This window comes from Cibotium barometz, chromosome 34, assembly GCF_041138505.1.
Source record: "Cibotium barometz isolate CiBa-2024 chromosome 34, ASM4113850v1, whole genome shotgun sequence".
Taxonomy (NCBI): Eukaryota; Viridiplantae; Streptophyta; class Polypodiopsida; order Cyatheales; family Cibotiaceae; genus Cibotium; species Cibotium barometz.
The window spans coordinates 28,782,595-28,801,459 of NC_141079.1; the positions used below are offsets into that span (position 1 = coordinate 28,782,595).

At 38.9% G+C, this 18,865-nt stretch overlaps 1 protein-coding gene across 19 annotated transcripts; it reads left to right on the top strand.

The window, feature by feature from the left end:
• The first annotated feature begins 1,795 nt into the window (after nt 1–1,795).
• Nucleotides 1,796–4,479, top strand: LOC147618862 (uncharacterized). 19 transcript variants are annotated; one of them, XR_015261984.1, is made up of 7 exons: nt 1,796–1,976; nt 2,708–2,775; nt 2,876–2,983; nt 3,094–3,214; nt 3,307–3,497; nt 3,662–4,143; nt 4,252–4,477. XR_015261984.1 is itself a non-coding variant. In XM_086773950.1 (6 exons), exons 3-5 carry the CDS (start codon nt 2,885–2,887, stop codon nt 3,383–3,385), a joined length of 267 nt encoding a protein of 88 aa, XP_086630076.1. In that variant the 5' UTR covers nt 1,796–1,976; nt 2,708–2,775; nt 2,876–2,884; the 3' UTR covers nt 3,386–3,497; nt 3,662–4,083. The 19 variants fall into 19 exon arrangements, 11 of the variants coding, with proteins under 11 accessions (XP_086630076.1, XP_086630073.1, XP_086630075.1 ...); XR_015261986.1 differs by having other exon boundaries at nt 2,708–2,963; nt 3,291–3,497; nt 4,252–4,479; XR_015261982.1 differs by having other exon boundaries at nt 2,708–2,983; nt 3,291–3,497; nt 4,252–4,478.
• Nucleotides 4,480–18,865: the final 14,386 nt, after the last annotated feature.

The window sequence follows — 18,865 nt, forward strand, 5'->3', positions numbered from 1 at the left end:
TAGTTTAATTAACAGGGGAGTGGTGGGAAGCTCCTTACATGGATTACAGCAGTCCACACATGATCAGGTGCCAACTTTGGCTCTTCTGCAACTGGATAGGCAGAGCACAATGCATCATCTACAACCGGACCGGCCTCACCTCGAACTAAAACGAAGAAGACTCGTGGTCATGCTGGAAGAGGTACGCTGTTTAATTATTAAACATTCCAAAAACCATAGGTTGTGATTCTAAGCTTAGCTTACTTGACATATTTAATATATCAATATTTAATGAAAACCTTTAAAGTTCAATAACCTTATGTTGTACAATATAATACATATTAGTTTTACCCTAGGTTGTAGTATGTACATCTAAAGCTTAGCCTAGATGAAAAAATTTCAGACGTTGTACATCTAAAGCGAGATTACACTGACATCAAGGATCCACTGATTAATGGATAGCTTAAGGATAAATTTTCAGATTTTAACTTATTAAGAAAAACGAATGTATTATCCGTAGCCCGTTCCCATCTAATCTCTATTTGCACAACCATAACTCGGGTAGATTGGATAGCCCATTCGCTTGTCGCAGCAGCGCTTGTTTCCAACGTTTACAGTTGTGTGCTCTTAGAGCATGCATGCATACATACATAACCCTTGCTCCACACGACTTCGATGAATCTTGGCAGGTAATATTGAAACAAGATCACGATCTTGTGTCTCATTCAATGTGCAACCGCAAGCTAAGATCCAATCTTTGACATTGGTCAGGGGGATTCCGTGTTTCCTCATATCAATGCACCAATGCGTCTTGATTGCAAGATGTGGATCCACTCAAGAGACCCTAAACCATCACTTTGACCCTTTGCTTCAAACAACTCATTAATGCCCATATCATCGTTGGACACATCCCCACATTAGTGCACCTCCCACCATCTCAGCTCGTTAGCCCCCGTTTCCATTGGTGCCCTAGTTTACTCGTCTCATCAAGTTTACTTTTTTCAGATGGATAGCCCAAATCCCCACCACGATAGGAACGCCTCGCTCCTCTGCCCTAGCTCTGTGACATGTGAGGGGTTAAGACGGTAGTAATCACAACCTTAGTCTAGATAAACTGCACTTAATGATGTTCAAGAGATAGACAAATATGTGTCAATGCAATGCAGCTATATTAGATGAATGAATGCGGTTACAATGAGATCCAAATGGATCTATACTGCTGAATATGCTGCCTATATGCTGAATGAACTACTATGATGAATGAACTGCTGTCCTGATGATGAAACGCAGATGCTCTCCTGTTTCTTGGGAGGGAAACGCTGAGGAGATAGATGCGTTTGCTGCATATGCTGGACTGAATGCTGTATGCTGATGTGTTGGCTGAATATGCTGCTCCCAAAGCTTCCTGGAGAAGATGCGTTGGAGAACACCCTGCTGTACACTGCTGAACTGATATGCGATGATGTTCTCAGCCCTTCTGGAGTAGAAACGCTAAGGGACTGAGGCTGAATGTTGAATGATGGACTTGCAATGTTGAATGGAGAGGCGCCTGTATATATATGCAAGCATGCTGCTGGTCGGCCAGCATAAGTGCTGTCGGCCAGATGCCATGTCCACAACTGCTGTCGGCTGCCCCATAAATGCCTGTAAAAATGCCTATAAAATTGCATAAATGCCAGTAAAATACCCGATGACTCCTGATGATGCTAATGATGATGCCATGTCACTGTACACCAAAATGGTGTGCACGTGACATTCCCCGTTGCTAAACTGTTGTTGGGTGATAGAAAATGCCTATTTTTTAAAAATAGTACTTGGCATTAAAAAAAACTAAACATTTCCTTCGTCCCGGCGGTTGCCGCCATTTCTTGGAATAGAGGAGTTCAAAGCACCAAATTACGGCTATGGGCAGACGGAGATCATGCTGAGTTTCCTGGCAATGGTAGCATGAGAGTGGTTCAGTCGGCCTGCAACATGATCCTACTCATCATTTAAAGGTAAAACCCTCTCTACTAGGGTCCTTTTGTTGTGTTTTTTCTTTAATACTTCATGTCTTGTGTGTACCACAAGGAGGAGCAGTCTGGCTTGACCAAAGTCAGCATGCCTTCAACTCCCAGGTTTAAGAGGAGGGATCCAAGGGCTTTCATAGGTGGTCTACGAGCAAGACCCATTGAGAGTAAGGGGGCTATGTTGAATAAGAGTGAGAATGAGTAGGAGAGGGGGCAGAATGAGTAGGAGAGGGGGTTGGCCAACTGACCTCGCTGGTTGGGCTACAACAATTGTAGCCAACCAATCTGGTTTGGGGAATGAGGAAGCCAGGCAGCCCATTCCCTTCTACTTGCCAAGCCTCAAAGGAGTTGCCTTGTGCCCAGATTTGTCTTCCATGTTTAGAGGCTTTATTAATATCCACATGTCTAGATTATTATGCTACATGTCATGAAACCCATTTAACATCTGGGCCCATGTTATTGGTGGAAAATGGTTCACACAAAGAACTTTACAGATGTGCTGATAAAGTTACATTCTTTTAAAAAAAAAATTTGATGGCCAGAAACCCGCTGAAAAGTAGTGTATTGAAGGTTTAGCTGTATAATAAGACCAGAACCATTCAAGAATCATTTGCACCTAGAAGAGAGGTTTTTGGGAAAATAACCTTGTATGTGTTATTCAACTCCTGTAACATTTTAGATGTGTGACTTGTGTTTGTTAACTCATGTTTTGCATGTAGGTTGTGTCGGAGGTGGTGACTCCATTCTAAAGGAGCTGATTGAACTATGTGAAACTGGGAGATACAGGGTCAGTCAAGTCATCACATTCACAAATTGACCTCATCAACATGTATGATCTTTTGACAATCTTTATTGCAGCATGACATGAGGCTTGCATGGTCTTGCAGGGGGAGGGCATGTTGGAAATAGAGGTGCTAACATTGGGCAAAACAGCTCTCAGCTTGACCAAAAAGGGACCTCTCATCAAGATTGAAGGTCAGCACCTAATCCAAGAGGTAAAATCATGGAAGATTTTTCAAGCAATCCCAACCTTTGAATAGCTTCTAGTAAATGTTTTTCTCTTTGAAATTTTTTAATAGTATGTATAACTGTGATGCATCATTAGTATGTAAAGGCTCAGTGATGTGCCACTGTCAGCAAGTATGCTCCTTGCTTACAGCACAGAAAGAAAGGAACTGTGGGAGATGCTTTTATCGATGTTCATCCAACAACTGTGACTTCTTTTTGTGCGTATTTGAACCTTGTAATTTGTAGTCTTCAATTTTTTTTGTAAAATTCTCAACGATTCATTGTCCTGATTAGATTGGATATGTTGTAGGTGGGAACCTCCAGCATCAGGCCATGTCAATGCATCTGACATTCCAACAAACACAAGCCGCACTAGCCAAGCCCAATGAAGAAGCAAATTATAGACAAGGGATTTTGATTGTGCTATACTGATCACGAGTACTTTTGGGCACCATTTTGGTCCTAAGACAGATCTTTGAATGCCCCATGTTGATGAAGAAGGTGGGATTTGGTTTGTTGCTGTAGATCAATAGTAGGCATGTCTCTCGATGGCTTGTTTTAATCAACATTAAATATGCTGGTATTGATTTGTTCATGGTTAAGGTTCTCATTATAAAAGAGTATGTTTATGATGGTGGAACATGGACGTTGGATGGTTTGTGTAGGCCGAGCCTATTCCCAACAGTGGGCATCATTTTACGGAGCATGAAAGGCATGACGAAGGGGGCACTTTTGCTCTAGCAAGGTCCAGTCCTGCTCCTCTGAATGCCTATGTGAACGGAGTTGCCTAGGACTCAATCCCCTCCTTGGTGTGAAGATGACAAAGATGGGCACTACATGTTTCAGCTTGGAGAAAATATTACTTCCCACTGTAATGACACTCGCTAATCCTACACCACATCTTGGCTTACAACTTGGCAGCTTGATTCACTTCTACATAAGCTCATATGTGGTTTGATTTGCCATGGATTTCGCTCATTCACTAAAGGGTTTTTCATGTTGGCTTGACCTTGAAGTTGAGTTGTATTCTCGCTTATGCTTTTATTAATTCCTCTCTAGTTTATGAGTTTTTCTGACCTCTAAATTTCATATGGCATTTTTCCGTGCTTTGGACATGCAAACAAAATTCTTAGCAGGATGGGGAAAGGTATGTTACTTCCTTTTTCTAAGCTTACAGCTACCATCTTTTCTACCTTGTCTTTTTCTAAGCTTACACCTGTCATCTTTTCTACCTTGTTTTTTGACACATGGAAAGATGGAGTCTGTCTCCTATATTGTTTTGGATACATTTTTGTCTACCTATAGACTGTAAGCCATTGTGTGGATAACTCAATCAAGCTATGGGCATGATGGATGCTAAATGCCCTTAGCCTCTAGCATGATAAGAGCGTTGATAACTTGCTTCACATTCGGCACAACATGACCACAGTCATGACAGCTCATTACCATTGATCTCTTACAGAGTTTAACATACAGTACCAGCTATGAATGAACATTTAAATCGTGTTAGCATGGTTGCTTCTACCTTCAGTAAGAAAACCTCACTTAATTGGGCATCCCACCTTTCATTCACTTGCATAACCTATCTAGAGGATAAGCTAATAAGCATTCTCTAGACATAGATACAATGGATTCACTATATAATTTCCTAGATCAAATAAGGATATCTAGGAAAAGTGCAAACTAGGAAAAATGAAACAGTTTCCTAGATAGGCTACCTAGATAATACAAAGCATGGATTTCTCTACATAGATAAATTTACATATATAGGAAAATTTTTCCTATGTACATATATAGGAAATTTTTACTATATAAATAAATTTTCCTATATAGAAAAATCCATGCATTGTATTTCCTAGTTAGCTATCTAGGAAAGTGTTTCATTTTCTCTAGTTTGCACTTTTCCTAGATATGTTCATTTATATCTAGGAAATTATCTAGTGAATGGTTTTTTTTTACTATATAGAGAATGAACAAAAGTGCCTTGTGACAGTCCAGCGTATGATTAACAGCGCCACCACTACAGCATAGCAAGCATCACAATTTCTCAGCCACAATCCAAACTAAGGCCATAGCCGTGTTCAAGGGATCTTCCTCAACCATCCAAGTATCCATCCTCCCTGGTTTCTGGGTACGCAGAGCAAAAACTACTCTGGAAAATCGCTTTCCATCTTCGGTGGTTTTACTCCCGTGGCCTACTTGCCAACAGCAGCATACACGGATGGGGTCGTGGTGTTGTGAAGCTTCCTAAACCACCCTCCATCTGGCGTCAGTCGAGCATCCTCTCAATATAATCAATGGTGGCTGAGCGTTTACCTCTACTACGTAGTAGAAGGTCGTCACTTCTTCTTTTTCACATGGTTTTGATAATTTTATTTCACAAGCCTAATAAAGCCTTTGAATCACCCTTTCAATTGAAGCTTTTGATTAAAAGCCTACCCTTTTTATTTTAAGCTTCCCCAAACCTCTTATTTCAAGCTTCCCAAACCTCTATTCCTACCTCTATTCTTGGCCATTTTTCCCAAGCCTTTTGATTATCAAACTCGGATTAAAGCCTATCATACGGCTTTTACATTAAGCCTCCCAACACTTTGTATTTCAGCCTATCACAAGCTTAATTCATCGGTGCTCGGGTAACTTCCACTCAGCTTTCAATTTTCTTCATCGTGCCGTCATCAAGCGACAATTCGTTGCAACATAACTCCGACATGGATACCCCTTTGCCTGATGCTACTCTGGAACAACAAATGTATTTTTTGCAACAACAACTTCAAGATGCAGAACGTCAATTACAAGACTCCGCGACAAACAACTACAGGATTCGGATGCTGAGGACAACCGAATTGCTAAAAATCTTGCGAGCCACATTTGACGCTCAACAAACCTGTAAAGAACAAAAGATAAGTCGTCGCTCATTTACTTTTTCTCGCTTTGATGGTTGCAAAGATGGAAATTTTATTTTATCATGGTTGAGTCAATTTGATGACTACTTTGCTCAAGATAATTTTTATGAGCGTGACAAAATTAAGTGCACCACCAACCACATGATAAAGCTGCTTTATGGTGGAATGTGCTCCGCAATAGCATTGATCACCCTACCACTTGGGCCTCGTTTCGGCAAAGAGAAGGTCAAAGAATCATTCTTACCACCTTAGCTTTATCTTCAAGTGTCACACATGGTCAGATTTCTCATGGATTGAAGGAGAAAATGTGAGCCAATATATTGAGCATTTTTGGCAACGCCTCCTACTCCTTCGCATGCTTGAAGATGTTCCTGAGGATTCACTTCAATGCAAATACGAAGATGGTCTTCAATGCGGTATACAAGCAAAAATTAGTACTTTGAAACCCTCTTCACTCTACGAAGAAATTTCTTTCGCTCATGACGCGGAGAAAGAGTTTCAATCTATTGCCCAAATGGTTCGCTCTTCTCAAAAGGGTACTCAAATTCGCCAACCACAAGTGGCTACTCAAAATCAACAATCCTCTTGGGTAACAAACAATCATAACTTTCGTAAACCATTTTTTACTCCACTTACTAACACTTTTAACAACACTCGTGCACCCACTTTTCCAAATAAAAATATATGTAATGTGGCTAATTCCAAGCCAAATGATGTAAATTCAAAGCCCCAACTTAGCCACAATAGCATGCACACACCCTGTGTTAATTCGTAGCACAAATATCCCATCTTTTGTTATAAATGCCATAAGCCGATCTTAGTGCCCTGCTAAGCTTCCAAAGGACAATCCTTCATCGGTAAAACTCCATTGTATTGAAGAGGATAGCGCTATTGATGATCTCGACTTCGCTCGAGATTTGACTGAAGATGCTCTTCAATCCGAGGTGAACAACACAGAATCTATTGATCCAGGTATACCTCCCTCGATACATGATTTATTGCGAATGAAAGGTCATATAAAATGGTTTTGAATTAAATGTTTTACATGATGATGGTAGATCCCATGACTTCATCTCAGAAAGACTTGTTAGGAAACTCCAACTAACTAGGTACAATGGCACACGTGAAATAAAAGATCGCAAAATTTCTACTGGTCCTTATAGGGAAAAGTGAAATTTTCTTATTGCACCTCTGCACTCCACAGATATTATTCTTGGTATGCCATTTAGACAGCAACATAATCCACATATTGATTATCATACACACAGGATGTCTTTCAATTTCAATAATCAATCTATCTCTTTATCTAGTCACTCTTCTCTTGAAATGTTTCCACTCATCTCTCACACACAAGCACGTCGTGCATTGAGAAAACATCACCATATAGACATGGCCCTTTGCACCAACAAGAAGTGCAACGTCAAGTAGTTGAATTGCTTGACAAAGGCCGCATTTGCCCTAGTAGTTCCCCGTTTGGTGCGCCTGTCTTGCTTGTGCAGAAAAAGAATAAAACTTTTAGGATGTGCATAGACTATAGAGCACCAAATAAAGTGACTGTTAAGAACCACTACCCAATCCTTAGAATTGATGACCTATTATATAAATTGAAAGCTGTAAGTTTATTTAGTAAAATTGACTTAAATTTTAGGTATCATCAAATCCGTATGGATCCTAGTGATATCTTCAAGACTGCTTTCCATACACAATTAGGACATTATGAGTTTGTTGTCATTCCCTTTGGTCTCACTAATGCTCCTGCCACATTTGCACACATGATGAATAAATTTTTAATACATTATCAAAACTTTGTGATTGTTTTCTTTGATGATATTCTTGTTTACAGTCACTCTGAAGAAGAACACAAGGATCACTTAAGCATTGTCTTTGATTTGTTAAGGAAAAATCAATTGTATACTAACCCTGAAAAATGTTCTTTCTTTCAAATTGAGATGGAATATCCAGTCCATATAGTATCAGCCGATGGTATTCAAGTAGATCTTAAGAAAGTACAAAGCATTCAAGAGTGGCCTACTCCAAAAAATGCCCATGAAATTAGATCTTTCCTAGGTCTAGCAGGTTTTTACCGCAAGTTCGTAATAAAGAGTTTCTTACTCATTGCTCTCCCATTTACTATCTTGCTTCGTAAGAAGACAATTCTTCGATGGGGTGACAGTTAAAGAAAATCCTTCAAAACCTTGAAGTATTTATAGACCCATGCACCTGTCCTACAACTACCTATCTTTGACCGCCGTCCTTTCTTTTTAGTTGTCACAGATGCTAGTGGATCTGGCATAGGCGCAGATCTCATGCAAGATGACCATTCCATAGCTTATGAGAGCCGTAAGATCAAACCCTGTGAAGCCAAGTATAGTACCTATGACAAGGAACTTTTGGCTGTTGTCCATGCCCTCAAAATATGGAAGCATTATCTCATGGGATCTGAGGTACTCATAAAGACGGATCAACAGCACTTGTTGACCCAATCTTTGATATCGGATCGCCATATCCAATGGGCTTCGTTTATCCAAAAATTTCACCCTATGATCCAATATCAACTAGGCTGTGTTAATGTAGTTGATGATAACCAAAGTTCTGTTTGCAATTCTAATTCATTTGTTGAACTTAAACATGCTTACTTGAATAATATGTCTGCTATTCAAGTGCAATCTTTTGATGCCATGATTGACTCATATGTTGACGATCCTGATTTTTCACCTACTAACAATTCTTTGCAACTAAATGATTATACTTATGCAAATAGATTTTTGTTCTTTCAAAAGAGACTTTGCATCACTGCACCATTTAGAGAACTAGCAATAACTGAGATACATGCTCCTACATATATGGGACATAGAGGAATTCAATCCACATTAGGTGCATGTAAAGAATGTCTTTTGGCCTGACATGAAACATGACATTGCAAAATTTGTGTTTGAATGTATTGTTTATCAAGGAATTAAACACCATCATGGTGAATCTTTTGGTCCTTTAATGGCCCTACCTATTCCCAAAGGTCCATGGGAAGAGAATTCAATGGATTTTATTGCTGGCTTGCTGACTACCGCCTCTCATAATAACTTGATATGGACCATAGTTGATAGATTTAGCAAGTAAGCATACTTTGTGCCTTGCAAAGAAGACCTTGTCTACCCCTCAAGATGCTAAGCTATTCATTAAGACCATCTTTCCTCACCATGGCTTTCCCAAAGTCATTCTCTCTGACCGAGATGGCCGCTTTTGCAATCATTTTTGGGTTGCTTTATTCAAGAACTTAGGTTCTAAAATGGACTTTACATCTGCTTTCCAACTAGAAAGCAATAGCTAGACTGAGCTACCAATAACACTATTATGGATCTTCTTAGATTCTACACTATTGACCGACCCTCTAATTGGGATTAACATTTGCCTTTACTTCAATTTACTTATAATAATACCCCCCGTTGGCTACTGGTCGAGCTCCCTTTGAAATTATCTATGGCAAGAAACTTTCCATTCCTGTCTCTATTATAATTAGTGATGTTCCAGCTGTTGACACTTTAGCTTATGACCATGCCACTATTTTAGCTGAAGTCACTGAATCTATTAAACGAGCACAATAATAAATACACCGCTCAAGCCAATAAGAAACGACAACCAATGAAACTCCAAGAAAATGATCTAGTTTGGCTTCGCATAGAGAAAAGACGCTTAAAGAATATTGTCAAGCATCCTAAGATCAAGTTGGCTCCTAGATTTTATGGACCATTCACAATTATCCAACAAATCAATGAAAATGCATTCCTCTTGGGCATTCCCACTCACTGGAAGATACATAACTCATTCCACATTAGTTTATTGAGACCCTTTAAAGGCCCCACTCCTATTAATCCTATTATTGATGATCCACCTCTCCTCGAGGATGACTTTGAAGTTCTAGTACCTGAAAGTATTATAGACCATGACCAAACAACCAGCCGTACTGGCACTGTGTATCATCGTTACTTGGTGAAGTATAAGAATCATTCTATTGAGAAAACACTGTGGATTCCTGAAACATCGCTTACCCCGAACTACCAACACTTGATTCTGGCATAACACTCACATTCACATTGATTCTTTTATGGACACCGATTTGCCGACCGAGGCAGTGTCATAGTTCCTCCACATGTTTTGGTGCCGATTCGCTGACTGAAGTAGTACATTCATTTAGTGCCAATTTGCCGATTGAGGTAGCACATTCATTTAGTGCCGATTTATCGACTGAGGCAGCACATTCATTTAGTGCCGATTTGCTGACTGAGGCAGCACGTTAGCATGAGGTTGGCCACCCTTGCTTTTGTTTATTTCACACAACTGAGAACAGTTACTTTTTAACCCATGCACCAAGAACACCGCACGTGTAAGATCTCTGACCCCACTGCACAACGAAATTGGGGTGCTAGCAGTGGAAGTAGCACTTCTTGCACGGGGCAGGGTCACACGCTCGGGGCCTCGCCCACGGATATCCATACAAGAGACTAATTTATCGGTTCTTCCAAAACCGAACTCGGAAAAACATTAGGGCCAATTTGGACGAGAAAAGGGCTGTCTAAGGATCTAAAAAGGGGCAACTTAAAAAAGACCATGAAGATCTTACCAAAACTATTCAACATGGGTACTCATTGGATAGAGCTCATCAAGCGCCACCTGTGGACCATTTGAGTGCTAAATTTGGAGTTCATATGTAAAAGTTATGGCTAAAATAGTGCAAAATGTTCCAAAAGTAAGTGAAGGAGATCTTGACACGTGTACAAAAATGCCATACTTCTTGACACGTGGCTCCTCCTTGACCCTCAGATCAAGAATAGAGAAACCCTAAACAGCCCTTTTTTCATCCAAATTGGCCCTAATGACTTCCCTTGCCCGGGCGATTCCTCGAGTATAACTTTTCTCTGATGTAGTCAAAAGCCTTAAAGAACTGAACTCATGTGACCGAACCCATAAGTCCCATAATCAGATCAGGGAAAAGATTGTACTTGGATCATAAAGACCAACGCTTTTTTCCACAGCTGTTGATTCTTTTCCATAGAACAATTTTTATCAAGGATTTACCTCATCTATCGTACTATACAGAAATTGAGTCTCAATTTATGGATCCATCAATCCAACCTAACCCCATCCAGTCCCATGGGTTAGCCAACCGCCCTACCACTGTAGTGATGGGATCCAATTAGGAATTTGGTTAGGTTTTGTCCCGGGTACCAAGGAAAAGAGTTCCCAGGCCCCCTAGCTAGATATTCATACAAACATAAAACTAGTCACACCACTTACACACCCAATATGAACTTGCCTTTTTCACAGATTCAACAATCTTTAAAATAATCATTTAATGAAACCATAGTGTTACTGATCATAATCCTCTATTATCCAGTTGAATCCTAATTTCCAATTCCTTCCTTCATCGATGTACCTATGGCATCATTGGCAACCAGAACGCTCACCACTTATTCACTCAGGGGCCTTTTCAATAGTTCCTAGCTCATAGTACTCAACAATATAACCACATAAAAATATCGAGATGGAATCTCCGTTGAAGATCAGCAAGATCAACCAACAGATCCATATAAAAGAGCCATGGACTCATCCGTTGAGGACCAGTAAGGTCAATCAACCAGATCCATGCTCGAATTCAGAAAACAACTCTTACTCCTTGTTCCAATATCTTCCCCGACGTACTCTCGTGGGTATCTTCGGCGACCCAGAGCTCGAGCACCATATGGTGAGCACCCTCTAGGATCCTTCACAGGTCACCTAGCCCTTCACTCATAGGTCGCTTCCTTGGTCCCTCATCCACTGTACCGAAAGCTCACCATTTAATCAAACCGAGGCTGGTCAAGACCTTGGCCGACCTTGTTACGCGAGACATCCTCTGATGACTCTCTGTCCCCAGCAGTTGCAACTTTAACAGATAGGTCTCCACGACCTCATTCACAAGACGGTCAAAATGCTTCCCTAGCATTCTTGACATAAAACAGTCATTTAAAAACAGATTTCACAAACAAATACAGTTCCAACAATATTTTCATCTTTTCTCATTACTCCGCATCCTTTCACATTAGACCCCATCTTTTTTTCATCTTACCACAATTTTATTTTCATCATCGATCCCTATCACATCACATCATTCCTACATCAAATCACATCCAATCGCATCATCCACACATCAATCCACATCATCCATACATCCATCCACATCAATCCACATGTCAACCCACATCATTCAAACATCCATGCACATCAATCCATATTATCCACCTCATCCATACATCCATCCACATCATCCACATTAATCCACATCATTCACTCTCATCATACACACACCAATCCACATCAATCCACATTATCCACACATCCATCCATATCTTCCATACATACATCCACATCAATCCACACGTCAATCCACATCATCCAAACATCCGTGCACATCAATCCACATTATCCACACATCAATCCACCTCATTTCATAAGCATTCCCATTCTCATCTAATCACATCTTTTTCTATCTCATCACTTATTTCCTCATTTATCCTCATTAGATCTCACCCACTTGCATCTACCCATATATCTCATCACTTCACGTACATTAACATCTATCTAGTTTACATCACATCTTATCACATTCATTTCACATCACATCTCATTCATTCACATCCTGATTCACATGCTAACACATTCATTCATGTCCCTTATCGTTCATTCACATCCTGATTCACATCACATCACATCCATTCACATCCCTTATCATTCATTCACATCCTATATCATTCATTCACATCCCGATTCACATCACATCACATCCATTCACATCCCTTATCATTCATTCACATCCTATATCATTCATTCACATCCCAATTCACATCACATCCATTCACATCCCTTATCATTCATTCACATCATCTTGATTCACATCACATCACATCCATTCACATACCTTATCATTCATTCATATCTATCTAATTTACATCACATCTCATCGCTTCAATTCTCGTTCATATCCATCACATTTACATCCACATATATTCTCCCACATACATCCACATCAATACTTATCACACACACATCAATATCTATCCTTATCACATTTACATCCACATATATTCTCCCACATACATCCACATCAATACTTATCACATACACATCCACATCTATCCTTTCACATACATCCACATCCATACTTATCACATACACATCCACATCTATCCTTTCACATACACTCATCCACATCTATTCTTTAACATACATCCACTTCTATTCTTCATATACATCCACATCCATACTTATCACATACACATCCACATCTATCCTTTCACATACATCCACATCCATACTTATCACATACACATCCACATCTATCCTTTCACATACACACATCCACATCCATTCTTTAACATACATCCACTTCTATTCTTCACATACATCCACATCCATACTTATCACATACACATCCACATCTATCCTTTCACATACATCCACATCCATACTTATCACATACACATCCACCTTTCACATACACACATGCACATCCATTCTTTAACATACATCCACTTCTATTCTTCACATACATCCACATCTATCCATCCATTCATTCCCATCTATCAGATTCACATTACTTCTCATCACATCTATTCACCTCACATTCTCGTCACTCCTATTCTCATCACATCCATCCATCCATTCATTCCCATCTATCTAATTCGCATCCCATCTCATCACATCTATTTACATCTCATTCTCATCACATCTATCCATCCATTCATTCTCATATATTTGATTCATATCACATCTCATCACATCTATTCTTAGAATGCAAGAGAATCCTTATTTTTTATATAAAGATTCTTTACACATCTATTTATGCATAATTTTAATTTTTAGGAGAATAACTCTTTTGAATTAAAAATAAATTTCTTTATGCATCTTTCTATGCATAAAATCAAAATTGATGAGAATAACTCTTTTGGAATAGAAATAAATTCTTTATGCATCTATTTATGCATAAAATCAAAATTGATGAAAATAACTCTTTTGGAATAAAAATAAATATCTTTATGCATCTTCCTATGCATAAAATGAAAATGGATGAGAATAACTCTTTTGGAATAAAAATAAATTTCTTTATGCATCTTCCTATGCATAAAATGAAAATTGCTGAAAATAACTCTTTTGAAATAAAAAATCTTTATGCATCTTTCTATGCATAAAATAAAAATTGATGAAAATAACTCTTTTGAAATAAAAATAAATTTCTTTATGCATCTATTTATGCATAAAATCAAAATTGATGAAAATAACTCTTTTGGAATAAAAATAAATTTCTTTATGCATCTTCCTATGCATAAAGTGAAAATTGATGAAAATAACTCTTTTGAAATAAAAATAAATTTCTTTATGCATCTTCCTATGCATAAAATAAAAATTGATGAGAATAACTTTTTTGAAATAAAAATAAATTTCTTTATGCATCTTTCTATGCATAAAATGAAAATTGATGAAAATAACTCTTTTGAAATAAAAATAAATTTCTTTATGCATCTTTCTATGCATAAAATCAAAATTACACTTTTAGAATACACAATTGGTGGGGATTACTCTTTTTGGATAAAAAAGATAAAACTTATTTCACCAATTTTTAGAAAATTTTGCCACCCATAACCTCCTTTGTATGGCTGACCATTTTTCAAATTTTCCTAACCTAAAATTACTTAAAAATTATCCCCAATGGTTTTAAGCACTCTAAACTAATCAAATTTCATTTTAAAAGAGAAACAATATGAAAAGTTTAATTCCAACAATTATATTACTTAACTAGGATAAAGAAGGGATGAATTTAAGAATGAGAGAGGGGGAAAGCCTTTCAAGCAAGGCATAGCTTCACATTATCATTTTAAAGATAACAAAAATTAGAAAACCATTAAAAGAATAAAGAAAAAGTAAGATTTCTAACTTACATGAATTTCTGAGAGCTTTCCTTTGGCTTGATGGTTTGAGGAATCTACTCTTGTTTGCAACAAGAGTGGCCACCAATTCTTTAGAAGAGGAAAAAGTCAAAAACTAATGAATTATTAAGAAATTCATAGTTCTTGGCTCTAGGTGGAGCAGAGTAACAGCGCATAAAACACTATTAAGCTTTAACAAAGGGGGAGGCTTCTATTTATAGGAAAAAGTGAGCCTCTAACCAAGCAAACTGATTCTAGAATTTTCCAGATCAGTTTGGTCAATTTTTGACCATTTTTAGGTCAGTTTAGCTCACTTCTTGGATCTATTTGAAGCAAGAGAGAGGAGAGATAAAAATATCTCATTATTTGTGAGTTTAAAACTCAACCACACATGTGAAATAGGCACCTCCTTCATGAGGGGAATCCCCCCACACTGAGGTGTCAAAAATGCATCATTTCACTAAATATCTCTTCTTTTTTAACTAATATCCTTGTCCTTAGTCAACTCTTCATCTTATGTGAGTATTTACTCATTTTTAGGGAGATTTTCTTTAATTCTTCATTTATCTCCTCCATACATTTGGATGAATTTGATTGGCCCCTCAGAACCTTAATTTAAAATTTTCCAAAAATCTAGACCCCCGGGATAAGGCATTTTGAACAGATTATAATTGATTTCTAATGCACCTTTTGAAAATCTTTTTGAACTTCTGTTTCGGGGGAATTTATTTTAATAAGAAGAGATATTTTTCCATCCAAAAATATCCAAAATCTAAATAATCTCTCTCTAGAATATTTTCTCTCTCTGTAAGCCAGAACAGGTAGAAACAAGATCTTTTATATTTCTGAAGAGGGATTTGATTACAGGGGAAGATACTGGACATCCTGCGAGACTGGGGAGGAATCTTACAGCACGTATTACCATGCCTTCACAAAACACAGCGCAAGGCACCCAACGACCACATACTAGTGACACCACGAAAGAGAGTGAACCCTTGGATTCTAGGACACGCCCAATGGGATCACTAGAGTCCAACCCTCCTCCCACAGCAACACCAGCACACACACATATAGGCCCTTCTAGTGGGAGCAAGCGTGTGAAGAAGACCCCACAATGAAGCCACCCTAGAGATCAAGACAGAGAGGCCGACGACTGGGTTGGTGAAAACAATCCTACATTGCACAACACCATAGGTGGCAAGACCCTAGTACCAGGACAGGGTCCCCTACCTACCCAGGAGAAACTTGATACACAGGTACCACAGCAACAGGAGGAGGAGGATTTAGACTATAAGAGAGACGAAGAGGAGGTTCCTGCAAGTGCCCGCAAGCGTAGAAAGGTCAAGCTCTTCAAGCCAAGGAAGTCCCAACCTCGTCAACGCACTAACACAACACAGAGAGCTCCAAGGAGGAGAAGGATGCACCAAGGGCATAGGGCTCTACAAGAAATCAAGTTTTATCAGAGGAACACTGAGTTTCTAAGATAAGAAGAGCCCCTTTTGCTCGGATAGTGAAGGAGATGCTCCAACGATATAGAACAGAGTTCCGTGTGCAGGGGATTACCCTTGAAGCATTGCAAGAAGCCTCCGAGGCTTACCTTGTTGGGCTTTTTGAAGACACCAACCTCCTTGCAATACATGCAAAGAGGATTACCATATCTGCCAAGGACATGCAACTAGCTCGGCGCATTCGTCGAGGCAAGCGAGACACGATCTAGAGATCTTAGATGTTAACCTTTTTTTTGAAGCAACTCTTTTGTTTCAAACCCCCCTTTGTAATAAGCCTATCTAGCTTTCATTTGTACCCTTTTGATAATTAAAATTTTAAGTTTCTCTTACAATGTCTCGGTGTCATCATGTTTGTTTAACATGGAGTGTCTATCATGTGCCAATTTGTCACCCAAGGCATCAGAAATACTCCTGGAGAACTGAGGAAGCTGTGCCAGAACAGTGCAAATTTGGCCTCTGCAACGGCGATGTAGGCTCAAAATTCGCACTATTCTGACACTTCTCTCCTAGCCACTCAGGATCATTTTTGATGCATTTATAATGAAGTTGAGCACACTAATTGTGAGAAATAGTATTTTATAAGATAAAAACACCTTTAATTATGTGTAAAAAAATAGTGTTTATCATCCAATGCATCATAATTGCTCCTCGAGGACTGGGGAAGCTATGCCAGAACAGTGCGAATTTAGGCTTTGTAGCGGCGGTGCAAGCTCACAATTCGCACTGTTCTGGCACTGCTCCCCCAGCCACTCAAGATCATTTTTGATGTATTTATGAAGTTGAGCACACTAATTGAGCACACTAATTGTGAGAAATAGTAGTTTATAAGATAAAAACACCTTTAATCATGTGTAAAAAAATAGTGTTTATCATCCAATGCATCATAATTGCTCCTCGAGGACTGGGGAAGCTATGCCAGAACAGTGCAAATTTAGGCTTTGTAGCGGCGGTGCAAGCTCACAATTCGCACTGTTCTGGCACTGCTCCCCCAGCCACTCAGGATCATTTCTGATGCATTTATAATGAAGTTGAGCACACTAATTGTGAGAAATAGTAGTTTATAAGATAAAAACACCTTTAATCATGTGTAAAAATATAGTGTTTATCATCTAATGCATCAGAATTGCTCTTGGAGGACTGGGAAAGCTATGCAAGAACAGTGCGAATTTAGGCTCTGCAGCGGCGATGCAGGCTCAAAATTCACACTCTTCTGGCACTGCTCCCTCAGCCACACTCAGGATCATTTTTGATGCATTTATAATGAAGTTGAGTACACTAATTGTGAGAAACAGTAGTTTATAAGATAAAAACAGCTTTAATCATGTGTAAAATTACATTGTTTGTCATCCACTACATTAGAATTGCTCCTGGTGGAGGATTAGGGAAGCCAGAATAGTGCGAATTCAGGCTCTGCAGCGGCGGTCAAAATTCGCACTGTTCTGGCACTGCTCCCCCAGTCACTCAAGATCATTTTTGATGCATTTATAATGAAGTTGAGCACACTAATTGTGAGAAATATTAGTTTATAAGATAAAAACACCTTTAATCGTATGTAAAAATATAGTGTTTATCATCCAATGCATCAGAATTGCTCCTGAAGGACTAGGGAAGCTATGCCGGAATAGTGCAAATTTAGGCTCTGTAGTGGCGGTGCAGAGGCTCAAAATTCACACTGTTCTGGCACTGCTCCCCCAGCCACTCAAGATCATTTCTAACGCATTTAATAGTTGAGTACACTAATTGTGAGAAACAATAGTTTATAAGATAAAAACAGCTTTAATTATGTGTAAAATTACATTGTTTGTCATCCAATGCATCAGAATTGTTCCTGGAGGACTGGGGAAGCTATGCCAGAACAGTGTGAATTTAGGCTCTGCAACGGCGGTGCAGGCTCAAAATTCGCACTGTTCTGGCACTGCTCCCCTAGCCACTCAGGATCATTTCTGATGCATTTATAATAAAGTTGAGTACACTAATTGTGAGAAGCAATAGTTTATAAGATAAAAACAGCTTTAATCATGTGTAAAATTACATTGTTTGTCATCCAATGCATCAGAATTGCTCCTAGAGGACTGAGGAAGCTATGCCAGAATAGTGCGAATCTAGGCTATGCAGCGGCGGTGCAGGCTCAAAATTGGCATTGTTCTAGCACTCCCCCCCCAGCCACTCAGGATCATTTCTAATGCATTTATAGTGAAGTTGAGTACATTAATTATAAAAAAATTAATTTATAAAATAAAAATATCTTTAATCATGTATAAAAATACATTATTTGTCATCCAATGCATCAGAATTTCTCCTGGAGGGCTGGGGAAGCTATGCCAGAACAGTGTAAATTTGGGCTCTACAGCACTGGTGCAAGCTCAAAATTTGCACTGTTCTGGTAGCGTTGCTCCCCCAGCCCACTCAGAAATATTTTGATGCATTTATAATCAAGTTGAGTACATTGGTTATGAGAAATAGTAATTTACAAGATAAAAATACCTTTAATCATGTGTAAAAAT

Coding starts and splice junctions, on each gene's coding strand:
- LOC147618862 (XM_086773943.1), top strand. CDS start 2,864: ATGGTCTTGCAGGGGGAGGGCATGTTGGAAATAGAGGTGCTAACATTG. Junction 2,984..3,147: donor GTCAGCACCTAATCCAAGAG/GTAAAATCATGG, acceptor CCTTGCTTACAG/CACAGAAAGAAAGGAACTGT. Junction 3,215..3,306: donor AACAACTGTGACTTCTTTTT/GTGCGTATTTGA, acceptor GATATGTTGTAG/GTGGGAACCTCCAGCATCAG.